Source organism: Stomoxys calcitrans, chromosome 1 (assembly GCF_963082655.1).
Source record: "Stomoxys calcitrans chromosome 1, idStoCalc2.1, whole genome shotgun sequence".
NCBI lineage: Eukaryota > Metazoa > Arthropoda > Insecta > Diptera > Muscidae > Stomoxys > Stomoxys calcitrans.
In genome coordinates this window covers 198634633-198651199 of record NC_081552.1, presented here as the reverse complement: position 1 = coordinate 198651199, position 16567 = coordinate 198634633, and the positions used below count along the sequence as shown (strand labels likewise).

At 39.5% G+C, this 16567-nt stretch overlaps 3 protein-coding genes across 3 annotated transcripts in view; 2 read left to right on the top strand and 1 right to left on the bottom strand.

Annotated features, from left to right (window-relative positions):
• LOC106088126 (uncharacterized) overlaps positions 1-16567 on the top strand; it is a 527532-nt gene that overhangs the window by 435128 nt on the left and 75837 nt on the right. The window lies entirely within an intron of this gene.
• LOC106088124 (cuticle protein 70, isoforms A and B-like) lies at positions 2506-2900 on the top strand. Its single transcript, XM_013253446.2, has 2 exons — positions 2506-2517; positions 2580-2900. The coding sequence occupies exons 1-2, from the start codon at positions 2506-2508 to the stop codon at positions 2898-2900; spliced, it is 333 nt and encodes a 110-aa protein (XP_013108900.2).
• On the bottom strand, positions 9787-10217 carry LOC106088122 (cuticle protein 70, isoforms A and B-like). The gene is made up of 2 exons (XM_013253445.1): positions 10169-10217; positions 9787-10107 (listed from the first exon to the last, which is right to left on the bottom strand). Exons 1-2 carry the CDS (start codon positions 10178-10180, stop codon positions 9787-9789), a joined length of 333 nt encoding a protein of 110 aa, XP_013108899.1. The 5' UTR covers positions 10181-10217.

Here is a 16567-nt window from a genome sequence, read left to right as displayed (position 1 = left end):
CTCTACCCCCCAATTCCTTTCATTTATATCCCACATTGACATGGTCGGTTAAAATTGACCGATTTAGAGGTGTTTTGGGGAGTGGGGTGGTCCCCAAACACAATGCCCTGAAAATATATCAGCAACGTGCTCTATTCTCATATATTTGAACCCCATATTGCCATTGGCCTCAAAATTAGATATCAAATTCGTTTTCAAACCTCAAATACCATTCACTTAAACCCCTTATTGTAAAAGCCAGCAAATATGTCCGGTTTGGGGTATGGGCCCTAAAAACTATGAATATCGGGCTCCACAGTCTTGAAGACCCAAATTGTCTTGGTGAGCAAATAAGTCCTACTTAAAGGTTGTTATGGTGGTGGTACGTCCCCTAGACAGTTGGTCCCGAATGTTGATGTCAGATTCATGGTCGTCTCTAAAATACGCCTCATTTGAGCTCCATTTTTTCATAGTCGGCAAACATGACCGGTTTGGGTGGTGTTGTGGGGGATGTGGCGGTCTCTCAGTGAATTGGCTTTGAAAATATATATAAGATTCGTGTTCTACACTAAAATACCTTTTATTTGAGCAATGGTAAGCAAATACTTCCTATTTGGGTATGGTAATGGAGGTGGGGTGCCCCCATAGACACCTTTTCCGAACATTGATATCAGATTCGTGATTTACTTCCAAAGACCTTTCATTTGAGCCCCATATTGCTATGGTCGTAAATTTGTCTTCTTCTTCTTTCTTTGATTTCGGGCGGCCCCCCAAATACTTAGTCCCACATCTGGATATCAGATTCGTATTCTACACTCAAATACCTTTTATTTAAGCCTCATATTACCGTGGTCAGTAAATAAGTCCTGCCTGAGGGGGGTTTTGGGGAAGGAGTGAACCCCCAAAAACTTTGTCCCAAATTTGGATATCAGATTCGTGTTTTACTCTCATATACCTTTCATTTGAGTCCCATACTGCCATGGTCGGTAAATTTGTCGGATTTAGGGGTGTTTTGAGGGTTGGGATCCCCCAAACCCCAAACCCTTGGTCCGACAATTGAATATCAGATACGTTTTCTAATCTTAAATACCATTCATTGGAGTCCCATATTGTCGTGATTGGTGTGTATATATATATTTGGTAGGTTTTGGGGTAGGGTAGTGATCTGTTGGTTATTGTCTTTGTGGGTGGGGAACTCACCCCACACTTTTTATGCCAAGAACGTTGACTTTATTTATGTCAAGTACGTACTCTACTCTTAAATACCTCTCATTTGATAGCCATATTGCCCAAAGCGGTAAAAATGTCCTGTTGAGTGGTGTTTTTCGGGCAGGGGGAACCCCCGAGACTAAGGGTGGCATTTTTATGCTCAGTTCGACCTTTACTCTTAAATACCTTTCATTTGATAGCCATATTGTCCGAATATGTAAACATGTCCCAACTAACCATGGGGGACGTCCCATCTCAAAACATTTTATAGACCGATTTGGAATTTACTTAGTATAATTGTTGAAAGTCACAACAGAACACCATCTGCAAAATTTTAGCTTAATTGAACAAAAATTGGGGCTTCCAGTGGTTCAAGAAGTCACATGGCAAAATCGGTTTATATGGGAGCTATATCACGTAATACAGCGATTAAGATCGTACAAGGCACAGTTGTTGGAAGTCATAACAGAACACTGTGTGCAAAATTTCAACCAAATCGGAAAAAAATTACGGCTTCCAGGGGCTCAAGAAGTCAAATCGAGAGATCGGTTTATATGGGAACTATATCCAAATCTGAACCGATATGGTCAGTTTTCACTTCCCTGCATCAATAGTTAGTATTTGTGCAAAATTTCTTGTTTGTTTCTCTTTCGAGACGAACTCGAGCTGCAAAATATCAAGCGGCTACCTTTACGCGTTCGACCGTTTTCGTGATTTCGAAAGACCGATGGACGGACATGGCTAGATCAACTCAGAATGTCCTGACGACCAAGAATATATATAGGGTCTTAGATCAATATTTGGAGGTGCTATAAACGGAATGAATATATAAGTTTACCCCTATCCTATGGTGGTGTATATAAAATATATATACATATTCTTTTCCATATGGAAACAAAAGCAAATCCAGGTTCTGAGTTTTAAAGTGAATTTTAATTTTTTCTATTCAATCAAAATCTATCTTCGAAAAGATCAAAAATATCATAATACTTATTAAAATCTAAACAATGGCATTATCATGCATCAATGGGCTTTTAAGTCCAAAATAACCGTTAATGAGTCATAATTTGTGATTGATATTCATATCGAAACGTATTGAAGCGAGGGAATACCTAAACCTAATTAATATGCCTTGAACAAACATTCAGCTCTATGTAGTAAACATAGTTAGTGGTACTTACCAAACAATCACGCGAATTAATACATTGAAGGCCAATATGAAGAATTCAAGAACACTTGTTGTAAGGGTATGAATATAAATATCACAACTCAAGTTTGTATCATCATCAGTTACCGCTTAATCATAATCACTGAAAAATGTTCAAATTCGTAAGTTTGGAGACTATACCATTTCAAACAGAAGTTTATTTGATTTAATGATTACTTTTCAGGCTTTTGTTATCTTTGCCGTCATTGCCTGCGCTGCTGCCAAGCCTGGTCTGATTGGTGCTCCTTTGGCTTACACAGCTCCTGCCGCGGTAGTCGCAGCCGCCCCAGCCCCATTCGTCACAGCCACCAGTAGTCAAGTGATTGCCCGCAACTATAATGGTATTGCCACTGCTCCAGTTGTTGCTCCTGTCGCCGCACCTTTAGTTGCCAAAACTATTGCGGCTCCTGTTGCTGCCTATACTGCTCCTTTGACCTATAACGCCCCCTTGGCATACTCTGCTCCCTTGGCCTATGCTGGTGTTCATTCTCCTCTGCTATTGTAAAACAAACACCATTGAAGCCAACGAATATCATGTACAATCGAATTTTGAATGGGAACAATAAAAGGCGATAATTTATTAAAATAATATGAAAATTTTTGGGCGTCGCACAGTGGGATAGAATCGAGGAAAAAAAACAAATAAAAATGTGCTAAGTTCGGCTTCTAAGATCTAACGAATTCCTATCGTGGTTTCCGTATTTAAAGGGAACCTATCTAAATATATAAAAGAGTTGACTGTCTGATTGCTGACTGACTAATCATCGCTCAGCCCAAACAGCCAAAGCTCATGAAATTTTACATGAATCTTGAAATTTGGCATGAATGTTGAAAGTTTGCATGAATGTTGGTCTTGGGTCGTAGTCACGGGTTAAGGCTGGATTTGGTGATATTCGTACATTTAGGTACTAAAAAGTACCAAAAGGTACAAAATGGTACATATTTGGCCAGCGCGAACGGAAAGGGCTAGAATTATGTTCTTGGGCTCAAATTGAAGAGCGTCTTGAAAAAAAAAAACAAATTTTGGAAAATCGTACCGGAAGTGTTAGAAATAGTACGTTTAGTACCGCAATTGGTACTATTTGGTACTTTCTTTGTAAATTAAACTAAAGCTCTGAATTTTGGAACTTAGGTACACTATGGCAATCTTAATTTATAAGGACTATAATTACTTATAGCCTGAGTTTTTGGAAATTTGTACATTTGGGTACTAAAAAAAGTACCAAATAGGTACGAAATGGGTGAACTTTGTACAGGGCAGATGGATAGACATCGAATTTTGAAAATAGACTTAAAAGACAATTGGTTTACAAGGATGAGGATGAAAAGAAACAAGTAAAAAGGCGTTAAGTTTCTATACCCACCACCTCGGGTGATTTCGTGAAAATCCGGTGAAAAATGCATACCTTATGCCCCATAGCAGCTATATCGAAATATGTTCCGATTTGGATCAAAAACTAATAAGTACAAGTCATTGTTCAATTGTAACAAAATATTGGTCTTTTTAGTAGCAATGTCTTAAAATAAACCGATCTGAATCATTTACGACAGGGATGTCAAAAAGCCTAACATAAGTCTCTGAGCCAAATTTCAGTGACATCGGATTATTAACGCGCCTTTTATGGGGCCAAGACTTTAAATCGAGATATCGGTCTACACGGCAGCTATATCCAAATCTGGACCGATCTGGGCCAAATTGAAGATGGATCTTGAAGGGCCTAACACAACTCACTGTTCCAAATTTTGGAAAAAATCGGACATTAAATGTGACATTTATGGGCGGAAGACCTAAAATCAAGAGATCGGTCTATATGGCAGCTATATCCAAATCTGGACCGATCTGGGCCAAATTGCTGAAAGATATCGAAGGGCCTAATACAACTCGATGTCACAATTTTTAGCAAAATCGGATAATAAATGTGGCTTTTATGGGCCTAAGACCCGTAATCGGCGGATCGGTCTATATGGGGACTATATAAGATATAGTCCGATATAGCCCATCTTGGAACTTAACCTGCTTATGGAAAAAAAGTATCTATGCAAAGTTTCAGCTTAATATCTCTATTTTAAAAGACTGAAGCGTGATTTCAACAGACAGACGGACGGGCATGGCTAAAACGTCTTAGTTTTTACTCTGATCAAGACTATATATACTTTATAGGATCGGAATGACAAAATGAATATACCCCTATCAATCGGTAGTGGGTATAAAAATGGAAAAATACTACTGGTAACGGGAGAAAACGTACGTTTTGTATCGCAATTGGTACCATTTGGTACTTTCTTTACAGATGGAGCTAGAGGGCTGAAATTTGGCATATAGGTTCAACTTGGAGATATGTGATGGTTGATTAAATGATCTATTAGAAATTCCTAAATTTTGGTACCAAAATTGGTATCATTTACTACTTTATTTACAGATAATGCTAGAGCATTGCAATTTGGCATGCAGTTACAATTAGGTAAAATATGATTGTGACTAGGAGATATTACAATTCCTAATATTTGGTACCAAAATTGGTACCATTTGGTACTTTCTGCGTAGTTGGAGCTAGAGATCTGAAATTTGGCATGTAGGTAAACTGGGAAATATATAATGGGTGACTAAATTATCTATTCACGATTCGCACATTTTGGTACCAAAATTGGTACCATTTGGTACATTCTTTGCAGATGGATCTAGAGGTCTAAAATTTGGAATGTAGGTACAAGGAAATATTAAATGACTGGCTGAATGATCCATTCAAAATTCATACATTTTGGTATCAAAAAGTGCAAAATAGGTACTAAAACATTCAAAATGGTACATTCTTTACAAATTGAGCCAAAGCGCTCAAAATTGCGATTCATTTATACCATGACAATATATAATGATTTTTCCCTGTGTAGTTATTCTTGGGGTAGCGAAGTGGACAACCGGAATGCTATTCTATTATATAAAAACAAAATTGTTGCGCTTTGTTTGTTTGTTTGGTTGCTTGTTTGTTAGTTTGTTTGTCTGTTTCGTATATATTCAAAAACTGCTGAACCGATTTTCAATAAATTTTCATAAATGGTAGAGTTTGAGCCCCCGGTGAAAATAGGGTACTAAATTTTTTGATATTTGAAGGGGGTGGACCCATACCAATACCCCTATTTTAAAAAACGCCAGATTTCGGAGATGGGTGCACTGATTTAAGCGAAATTTTGCATGCCACCTTATGGTACCCCAAAAACACGAAATTGGAAACAATTTTGGTGTCAACTTACCCCATCTCAAAACCCACCCGAACGGACATGTATACCGATTGGGACAATATGGGTATCAAATGAAAGGATTTTCAAAAGTATAATACAAATCTGACATAAAAATGTATTCCTTTGTGTCGGAGGGGCCTCCCCACCCCCAAAACCCCCCAGCAGGACATATATGCCGATTGGGACAATATTGATATCAATGATAGGTATTTAAAATTAGAGTAAAAAGCTGTGGTAAAAATTTATACCTTGGTGTCTGGGACTGGCGCACCCACTAAATACCCTTCAATAGGACGTGTAGTTCGATCGGGACAATATAGGAATTCAAAAAAGGTCTGTGTCAGTAGAGTTTGAATCTAACGTTGATCTAACGATTTATGTATCTGGGTCACGTCTTGCCATTCAGCAGGACATGTAGATCGCTACACAAATAAATTGTCTTTTGGGTCGTAGCGTCGGGGGACCGACCCTCTCCTCTCAATAAAAACAACACCAAACTGTCATGTCGGACAACAGAGAATATACTATACACAAATGAAAGGACGTGTCAGAGGGCAATCGCCCTCCCCCCATCCTACCCAAAGAAAGAGAAATTTAAAATGATATATGAAGGCCGATCAGGGTAGAATAGGACAGCAATAAAATGTCATTGGTTGTAGAAATGAAAAAGTGTACACTTTTTACCTTCAATTTGGGATAGAAACAGGAGAACCTGCGGATCTTTAAAATGTGCTATCTCAAGTGGTAGCTTTGAAATATGATTGTGAATGTGGAAACCCATAAAAAAAAACCCTAATTAGTGTGAATCTGAATGAGATCCGTCACCTTTTCTTACTGGCTTTGAGGATGACTTTAGGTTTTCACAAAAATGAAAATCGAACTTCAAATGCCTTCGTTAATCGCATAATATGATTTGGGCATAGGCCCAAATTACAACAAGTAAAAGCGTGCTAAGTTCGGCCGGACCAAATCTTGGGAAACCACCATCATGGATTCTGCTAAAATGTGGGAGCTTTATCTGATTATAGACCGATTTTGACTCAAATCAGATCAGGAGAATTCAAATCCGGAGATCGGTTTATATGGGTGCTATATCAGGCTATGGACCGATTTGGACCGTACAGTTGTTGGAATGACAGAACACTACATGCAAAATTTCACCCAAATCGGATGAACAATCGGGAGATCGGTTTATATGGGAGCTAAATCAGGTTATAGACCGATTTGGACCGTACTTAGCACAATTGTTGGAAATCATAACAGAACACCATATGCAAAATTTCAGCCAAATCAGACATGAATTACGGCTTATAAGAGCTAAAGAAGTTAAATCTGGAGATTCGTTTATATGGAAGCTATATCAGGTTCTTGACCGATATGGCCCATTTGGAATCCCCAACGACCTATTTTAATATTAAGTATCTGTGTAAAATTTGAAGTCGCTAGCTTTACGCGTTCGACCACTATCGTGATTTCGACAGATGGACGGACGGATATGGCTAGTTCGACTCAGAATGTCGAGACGATCAAGAATATATATACTCTACTAGCTGACCCAGGCCCGCTCCGCTGCGCCTTCTTTTACTTTATATGGAACAAAATTTTCCTTGGAATATTTATTTTCGACAATTAAAGAGCTTTTAGTGAAATACCATGCTACAAAAGTAGTATATCGATTGACTAACAGTTTAACAATGTAAATGCCTTTATCTGAATCGCATGTGATCTTTTTTGGTCTATGAATTTAAGTTTGGATGTAAGGTGTACTCCATTCTTCAAAATACTTTATTTCAGCCCGATATTCTCTTGATATCTGATTTAGGGATGTTTTCGGGGGTGAGGTGGTCCCCAGGCACTTGGCCCTGAAAAAATATCAGCATCGTGTTTTTCTCTCAAATTCCATTTATTTAAACCCCAAATTGGTTTTGAGGTGGAGTTTACAGGATGAGGCGTCCCCCAAACGCATGGTCCAAAAATTGGTCATCAAATTCGTTTTCTAATCTCAAATACCTTTCATTTGGCATATTGGCATGGTCGAAAAATTTTTACCCTTTGGGGTGTGTTTTGGGGAAGGAGTGATCCCCTTAATACATGGTCCCACATTTGGATATCAAATTCGAATTCTACTCCAAAATACCTTCATTTGAGCTCCAAATTGCGATGGTCAGTAAATAATTGCTGTTTGTGGGGTATTTTGGGAAAGGGGTAGACCCCAGAAAATTGGTACCGAAAGTGAGTATCAATTCTTTCTCTAACCCCCAATTCCTCTCATTTAAGCTCCACATTGACATGGTCGGTAAATTTGCCTGATTTAGGGGTGTTTTGGGAAGTGGGGTGGTCCCCCAAAAACTAAGCCCTGAAAATATATCAGCAACGTGGTGTATTCTCATATATTTGAACCCCATATTGCCAATGGCCTCAAAAGTGGATATCAAATTCATTTTATAATCTCAAATACCATTCACTTATACCCCTTACTGAAACAGCCAGCAAATATGTCCGGTTTGGGGTATGGGCCCTTAAAACTATGAATATCGAGCTCCACTGTCTTGAAGACCCAAATTGTCTTGGTGAGCAAATACGTCCTATTTGGGGTTGTTATGGTGATGGGACGTCCCCTGGAGAGTTGGTCCCGAATGTTGATGTCAGATTCATGGTCTACTCCCAAATACTCTTCATTTGAGCTCCATTTTCCCATAGTCGGCAAACATGACCGGTTTGGGGGATGGGGCGGCCACTCAGTGACTTGGCTTTGAAAATATATATCAGATTCGTGTTCTACTCTAAAATACCTCTTATTTGAATCCCATATTGCAATGGTCAGCAAATACTTCGTATTTGGGTGGTGTTATGGGGGTGGGGTGGCCCCATAGACACTTTTCCCGAACATTGATATCAGATTCGTGCTTTACTCCCAAAGACCTTTCATTTGAGCCCCCTATTGCTATGGTAGTAAATTTTTACCCTTTGGGGATGTTTTTGGGGGGATGCGGCCCCCCAAACACTTGGTCCCATATTTGGATATCAGATTCGTATTCTACATTCAAATACCTTTTATTTAAGCCCCATATTCCCATGGTCAGTAAATAAGTCCTGTTTGGGGGGTGTTTTGGAAAAGGGGTGGACCCCCAGAAACGTGGTCCCACATTTGGATATCATATTCGTATTATACTCGCAAATACCTTTCATTTGAGTCCCATATTGCCATGGTCGGTAAATATGTCCGATTTAGGGGTATTTTTTGGCTTGGGGAAGTCCCCCTAGCACTTGCTCCGACATTTGGATATCAGATATGTTTTCTGTTCTAAATATATGTTTGGTGGGTTTTAGGGTGGGGCAGCTTCCCTAGGTACCCCATCCGGTACTATATGAGAGCACACAAAATTTCGCTTAAATCGCACCACCCATCTCCGAGATCTGGCGTTTCTGAAAATTAGGGTAAGGGGGAGGGTCCGTCCCCCTTCAGATATCAAAAAATGTAGTACCCTATTTTCACCACGGGGTCATTATGCACCATCTGTGAAAATTTCAAGAAAATCGGTTCAGCCGTTTCTGAGTCTACAAGGAACACACAATCATACAAAAAAACCAACAAACAAACACAAATTGATTTTTATATATAAGATGGGATCCTAGATCATTATTTCAAGGTGTTACAAACGGAATGACTAGATTAATATGCCGCCATCCAATGGTGGTGGGTATAAAAAGAACAAAAATCAAATATCTTCGGAATCAAAAGATATTTTGTAGACATGAAGGGTTTTTTAAAATCGGTCCACAAATTTGGCAACTCGAACAAATTTTCGAAAAACCGAAGTGACCAAACTGAGAGGCCTACCAGATAACCCCCAGTCTATCTAAGGCATTGAAATTTCGCACTAACATCTCATCTCTAACAAATCACATTTTAAAAGAGTTATCTCTGCCCGTTCTCAAAAAGCAGATATTTTACTATAACTTTTCGTGTCACCAGCATAAGTGAGGCAATAACCACTGCTCTTCTTTTATGACATGCGAACCTCTATGCCATAGTAGTCTCCATTATCAACCATTTATTAATATTATAAAGATTCTAATAAATTATCATATTTTTATTGCTTATATCAAAAAATCGATTTTACATAAATCCGTTTGCCTCAATTGTGATCGTTTTACAATAAGAGGGGAGAATGAACACCAGCATAGGTCAAGGGAGCAGAGTATGCCAAGGGGGCGTTATAGGCCAAAGGAGCAGTATAGGCAGCAACAGGAGCCGCAATAGTTTTGGCAACTAAAGGTGCGGCAACGGGAGCAACAACTGGAGCAGTGGCAATACCATTGTAGTTGCGAGCAATCACTTGGCTACTGGTGGCTGTGACAAATGGAGCTGGGGCGGCAGCAACAACAGCAGCAGGAGCTGTATATGCCAAAGGAGCACCAATCAGGCCAGGCTTGGCAGCAGCGCAGGCAATGACGGCAAAGATGACAACAGCCTTAAAAGAAGTCATAAGAACAATAAACTCACGCTTTGTATGAAATCCTTCATAAACTTACGAATTTGAACATGTTTGGTGTGAACTTGGCTTTGTTTCAGTGGTTACTGATAATTACCCTAAATGAAGTTGTAATATTTATACTCGTACTATCACACAAGGGTTCTCCGATTCTTCATATTAACCTCCAAAGTAGTAATTGTCATGATTGCTTGACTAGTACACCCAACTATGTTTACTGCATAAAGCAGCGAGTTTCTTTGAGGCATATTAATCAGGTTAAGGTATTCATTCCTTCGCTTTAAGTCTATGTGCATATTCACAACGAATGAGTCATTATCGAGTAAGAAGTCTCAAGCGAAACCAAATTTTAATGAAATCTTTTTGAATTTTGTTCAAAAAACTTATTGAAATTTAAGCTTTAAAGAAAAGTTAAAAAAAAAATTTGTCTGTGACAATATGTTAGAGAATATTTTATACAAAAACTTATCTATAGGGTAAATTTCTTTAAATTTTGCCTTCAAAGTAAATTTTATAGAAATACTAGCTGGACAGGGCCCGATCCACGATCCACCAGGAAATAAGTCATGTTTTGATATTTCGCTCCAATGTGGATATCATTGCTGTGGTCGGTAAATATATGCGGTATGGCGGTATTTTTGGGGGTGATTCGTGATCTAGTCTCAAATACCTTTCATTTGAGCCACATATTGTCATTATTGGTTTATATTTCCATTTGGCAGGTTTTGCAGGTGGCGCGGCCTCCCTAGATATCCCACCCTAAATAAGGATACCAAAATTCTACTTTTGAGTAATTATAAACAAATCAAATTTCGCTTAAATCTCTGAGATTTGACATTTTTGAAAATAGGGTAAAGGGAGGGAGCGCCCCTCAAAGTTTGAATGTTAGAACTACTTCATCCTCTTGGTTTTGGTGGTGGATTAGAGATGCCAAGAAAGTGGATATTAGATTCAAACACCACATTTAAGCTACATATTGCTAGAGTCGGTATATATGTATGGTTTAGAGAAAGTTTATGAGGTGAGACGTGTCTGAAAAACTTGCCTATAAAACAGCTACCAGATTTGAGCCTCCTTTTTGCCATAATCCACAAATATGTCCAGTTTGCCATTGAGAGGTGTGTAGGGTAAGGCGGCCACCCACGCACTTAGCCCTGAAAAAATATCAAATTTCGTTTTTCTTTTAGCCTCAATTGCCATTGGTTTAGGGGGAGTTTATGGGGTGAGACGACCCCTAAACACTTGGCCTCAAAATTGGTTATCAAATTCGTTTTCTACTATCAAATATGGCCGGTTTGAAGGGAGTTTAGGGGGCACGATTTTGTTTGGCCCCATAATGTCAAGCATTTTTAAGATGGCTGTCAAGATTTTCAAGGCAAAGGGTCTCGTACAGATCCACACTAATTATTATTTTGTTGTAGTTTTGGTTATCCACATTCAAAATTTCAATTTCAAAGCTACCACTTGGGATACCAGATTTTTAAAAATCCGTAGGTCCTCCTGTGTCTATCACAATTTGAGGGTAAAAAGTGTACTCTACTACCAAAAGTGTACTCTACTACCAACGTCCTTTTATTGCTGTCCTATTTTATCCTGATCGGCCTTCATATATTATTTTTAATTCCTTTTTTGGGTAGGATAAGGGGAGGTGGATTGCCCTCTGACACATTCTTGCATTTAAGTACAATATATTATCTGTCGTCCTACATGACAGTTTGGTGTTGTTTTTATTAGGAGGACAGGGTCGCTCGCTAAGACCCAAAAGATAATTTTATTCAGTACTTTATTGTCGCGATATACATATCCTGCTGAATGACAGGACGGCTGGACATGACCCAGATTCTTTAATCAACATTAGATTCGCACTCTACTGACAAAGACCTTTCCTTTAATGCACATATTATTCCGCTTGAACTACGCGCCCTATTGAAGGGTATTTAGTCGGTGGGGCGGTCCCAGACCTAATCCCAAAAATGTATACCAGATTCGTAGTCAACTCCCAAAGACCTTTCATTTGATACCCATTTTTGTGACGTTGGACATTCACACCCGTTTAAGGGGTTTTGGGAGGCCCCGTAGACACCTTGGACCAAATTCTTATAACAGATGTGCACTCAACTTCTAAATACTTTTTATTTGATAACCATATTGTCCCAGTTGGTAAATAAGCCCTGCTGGTGGATTTTGTGGTTTTATATCAGATTCTTATTCTACTTTTAAATATTGGGTTGCCCAAAAAGTAATTGCGGATTTTTTAAAAGAAAGTAAATGCATTTTTAATAAAACTTAAAATGAACTTTAATCAAATATACTTTTTTTTACTCTTTTTTTCTAAAGTAAGCTAAAAGTTACAGCTGATAACTGACAGAAGAAAGAATGCAATTACAGAGTCAGCTGTGAAAAAATTTGTCAACGCCGACTATATGAAAAATCCGCAATTACTTTTTGGGCAACCCAATAGCTTTCATTCGATATCCATATTGTCTCAATTGGTAAATATGCCTTGCGGGGAGGTTTTGAGGGTGAGGCGGCCTCTCAGACACCAAGGAATACTTTTTTTATGTCAGATTTGTACTCTACGTTTAAATACCTTTCATTTGATACTCATATTGCCCAAAGCGGTGAAAGAGTTCTCTTGGGGGATTTTTGGGGGTGGAGAACCCCCCCCCCACCCCCGAACAATCGGGGCGAAATTTTTATACAATTTTATACTAAGTTTGTACTCTACTCCGAAATACCTTTCGTTTGATACCATATTGTCCCAATCGGTAAACTTGTCCGTGCGGGAGGTTTTGGGGGTGGAAAGGCCCCTCAGACAACAAGGGATACATTTTTATGTCAGATTTGTACTCTACTTTTAAATACCTTTCATTTGATACGCATATTGCCGTAAGCGGTGAAAGAGTCCTGTTGGGGGGTTTTTTGGGGTGTGGGACCCCTCGAATACTTTATGCGAAATTTGTATATCAAGTTCGTACTCTACTCTTAAATACCTATCATTTGATACCCATATTGTTGCAATCGGTAAACATGTCCCCCTGGGTGGGTTTTGGGATGGGGCGTCCCCCCACGTTATCGGACCCAAAAATTTAATACCAATTTAGTGTTTTTGGGGTACCATAAGGTGGCATACAAAATTTCGCTTAAATCGGTGCACGTATCTGCGTTTTTGAAAATTGGGGTATGGAGGAGGGTCCGCCCCCCCCCCCTCCCCCTCTTCGGATATCAAAAAATTCAGTTCCTTATTTTCCCTATAATCACAACTGGGACGTCTATAAGGCTGAGCTAAGAAAATACAAGGGCCAGCTGAAAAAGCTCTGAAAAAATCATGGGTGGATTTCTGCATCTCCATGATGGATACATCTGCCCTGATGAGGTATCACCGGTTGAATTACAAGCTGTGTCCGGTAGACTGGCTGTTTGACTAAATGAGATTTACTTTGCTTGTATCAGCATGTCGTATGTGCCTGTGGGATGGATGGACACAAAGTTCATTTTCATTGCACGAAGACGAACAATTTTCGTCCTATTAGTCTGTCGTCCTTTATGCTGAAGACTCTGGGGAGGTAGATAGAAACATATCTTATGGCATGACTACTATAAATAACCCATAACGGAAGCTCACTGAGGAGGGATTTGAACCTATCTGCTATGCAGACGATGTTATAATACTTCTAAGGGGTAAGGATGCAAACCAACTATGTAGAAGGGCCGCAAAGGTCTCTCATGTGGCCTATGACTGGGTTAGACCCAGGGGTCGCAATGTTAAACAAGAGAAGACTGAAATATGCCTTTTCACGAGGAAAACTAAGGTGGTCCAATTTGACGCACCACGTTTCCTCAATGAAACGATTTCAATATATGACAAGGCCAAATACTTTGGAGTGATCTTGGATAGGAAACTTAATAGGAGCGTACTAAGAAGGCTCACAGATGTTGGGCACTACGTAGACGGGCCGTAGGCTCGAAATGTGGCCTGAATCCGAGGATAACCCACTGGCTCATCAGGAGCGTGATTATACCGATACTTACATACGCCCAGTACTTTGGTGGAATGCTGTGGAGAAAAAGTGCAACATTAGTACCATACAACAAGTTCAGAGAACATGTTGTCTTGGCACAAGCGGAGCGATGAGGACCACGCCCACTAAGGCACTGAAGACTATTCTAGATATCCGACCCATTGCTATACAGATGAAGTATGAGGCAGCCACTGGTGCTATGAGACTTAAAGCGATGGGAGAATGGATTGAGGATAGAATCACTTATACCATCCCGGTACAATCGAGCCAACGATACGAAATCTGGAAGGAATGGAAGAGGTCTCCGATTGTACACCTGAGACGACACTTGAGGACGTGTGCGAGGCACTGCTGCCATTAGCACAGTCTTGGACTGACGGAACCGTAGTATTGCCATCTGGAAGATCATGTTACAGGGATGGATCAAAGATAGAGGACAGAGTGGTCCTGGGGGTCTGCATTAAGAACCCAGGGATTTAGATCTGTTATAGACTTGCTGACCATAAAATCGTCCTGCAGGCGGAGATCCGGGCGATCACGGAGAATGCGTGAGGCGGTGTGGTGTTAACACGAGGACATGGAGTGTCAACATCTTTACGGACAGTGAAATGGCCATAAGGGCAATAACAAGGTAAGGTCTCGAACAGTCTTGGAGTATAAGAAGGAGATTAACGAGTTAAGCGCTTGTTACACTATGAAACATCGAAACAGTCGGTAAGCCGGCGAATATCCTATGGGGTGATCTGGATCGTGAGAGGACAAGGCTATTACTGAGAGGAAGTAAGAAGGAGGACAATATAGCTTTCCGTATCATAACGGGACACATATAATTACGAGCTCACTTATGCAAAATCGGTGCTGCAAGTGATAGCATGCGAAGGGCATGTGGGGAAGATGATTCCTTTTTTTATTCTCTCCACCATGCGATGGGGGTACTCTAACTTCGCTATTCCGTTTGAAACAACTCGAAATATTAATCTAAAACCCTCTAAAGTATACATATTCTTGATCGTCTGTACATTTTAAGTCGATCTAGCCATGTCCGTCCGTCTGACTGTGGAAAGCAGGCTAACTTTCGAAGAAGAAAGCTAGGCGTTTAAAATTTTGCACAAATACTTTCTATTTGTGGAAGTCGGCTGGGATTGTAATGCGGCCATATCGGTTTATATTTAGATATAGCTCCCATATAAACCGGTCTCCAGATTTTATTTCTTGAGCCTCTAGAGAGCGCAATTCTTTTGCTAAAATTTTGCACAATCTTCTCACCAATTGCCTCCATATCACGTGCTAAGTATGGTTCAAATCGGTCTAAAACCTGATATATTTAGCTCCCATATAAACCGACTTCCCCGTTTTACTTCTTAAGTCCCTTTAGAGCGCTTCTTATCTTCTTATCCGATTTGATTGAAATTTTGCACAATGGGATCTACTATCGTCTTTGGCCCGAATTGGTCAAATGCCATCCGTGGTGGAGGGTATATAAGATTCCGCGCGGCCGAACTTAGCCCGCTTATACTTTTTATACCCTACACCACCACTGTGGTACAGGGAGTTATAGATTTGTGCATTTGTTTGCAATGCTAAGAAGGAGAAGAGCTAGACCCATCGTTAAGTATATGGATCGGCTTAGAATTACTACTGATTCGATTTAGCTATGTCCGTCTGTCTGTCCATGTATTCTTGTAATCAAGGTACATGTCGCATTTGTTGTTTGATTTTGATTAAATTTTGCATAAGTCTCTTTTTTGGTCCAAGGACGAACGCTATTGATTTGATGATTTTGAAAAATCGGTTCAGATTTAGATATAGCTCCCATATATATCTTTCATTCGATGTGCCCTCTTAAAGCTGTAGGAGCCACAATTTTGGTCCAATCTTTACCAAATTTAGCATGAGATGTTTCGGGTGACGTCTTAATATATGTGCAAAATTTCATCTGAATCGGTTCAGATTTAGATATATCACCCATATATAACTTTCATCCGATTTGAACTATTAAGGCTGTAGAAGGCACAATTTTGGTCCGCTCTTTACCAAATTTAGCATGAGATGTTTCGTGTGACGTCTTAATATATATGCAAAATTTCATCTAAATCGGTTCAGATTTAGATATATCTCCCATATGTAACTTTCAGCCGATTTGACCTATTAAGGCTGTAGAAGGCATAATTTTGGTCCGATCTGTACCAAATTTGGCACGAATTGCTTTTTTGACGTCCTAGTATGTGTGTAAAATTTCATCAGAATCGAATCAAAGTTATATATAGCTCCCATATACATCTTTCATCCGATATGCCCTTTTAAAGCTGTAGTAGCCACAATTTTGGTCCCATCCTTATACAATTTTGCATGTTTTATTTGACGTCGCACTACATGCTAAAAATTTCATCAAAATCGAACCAGATTTAAGGAAAGTT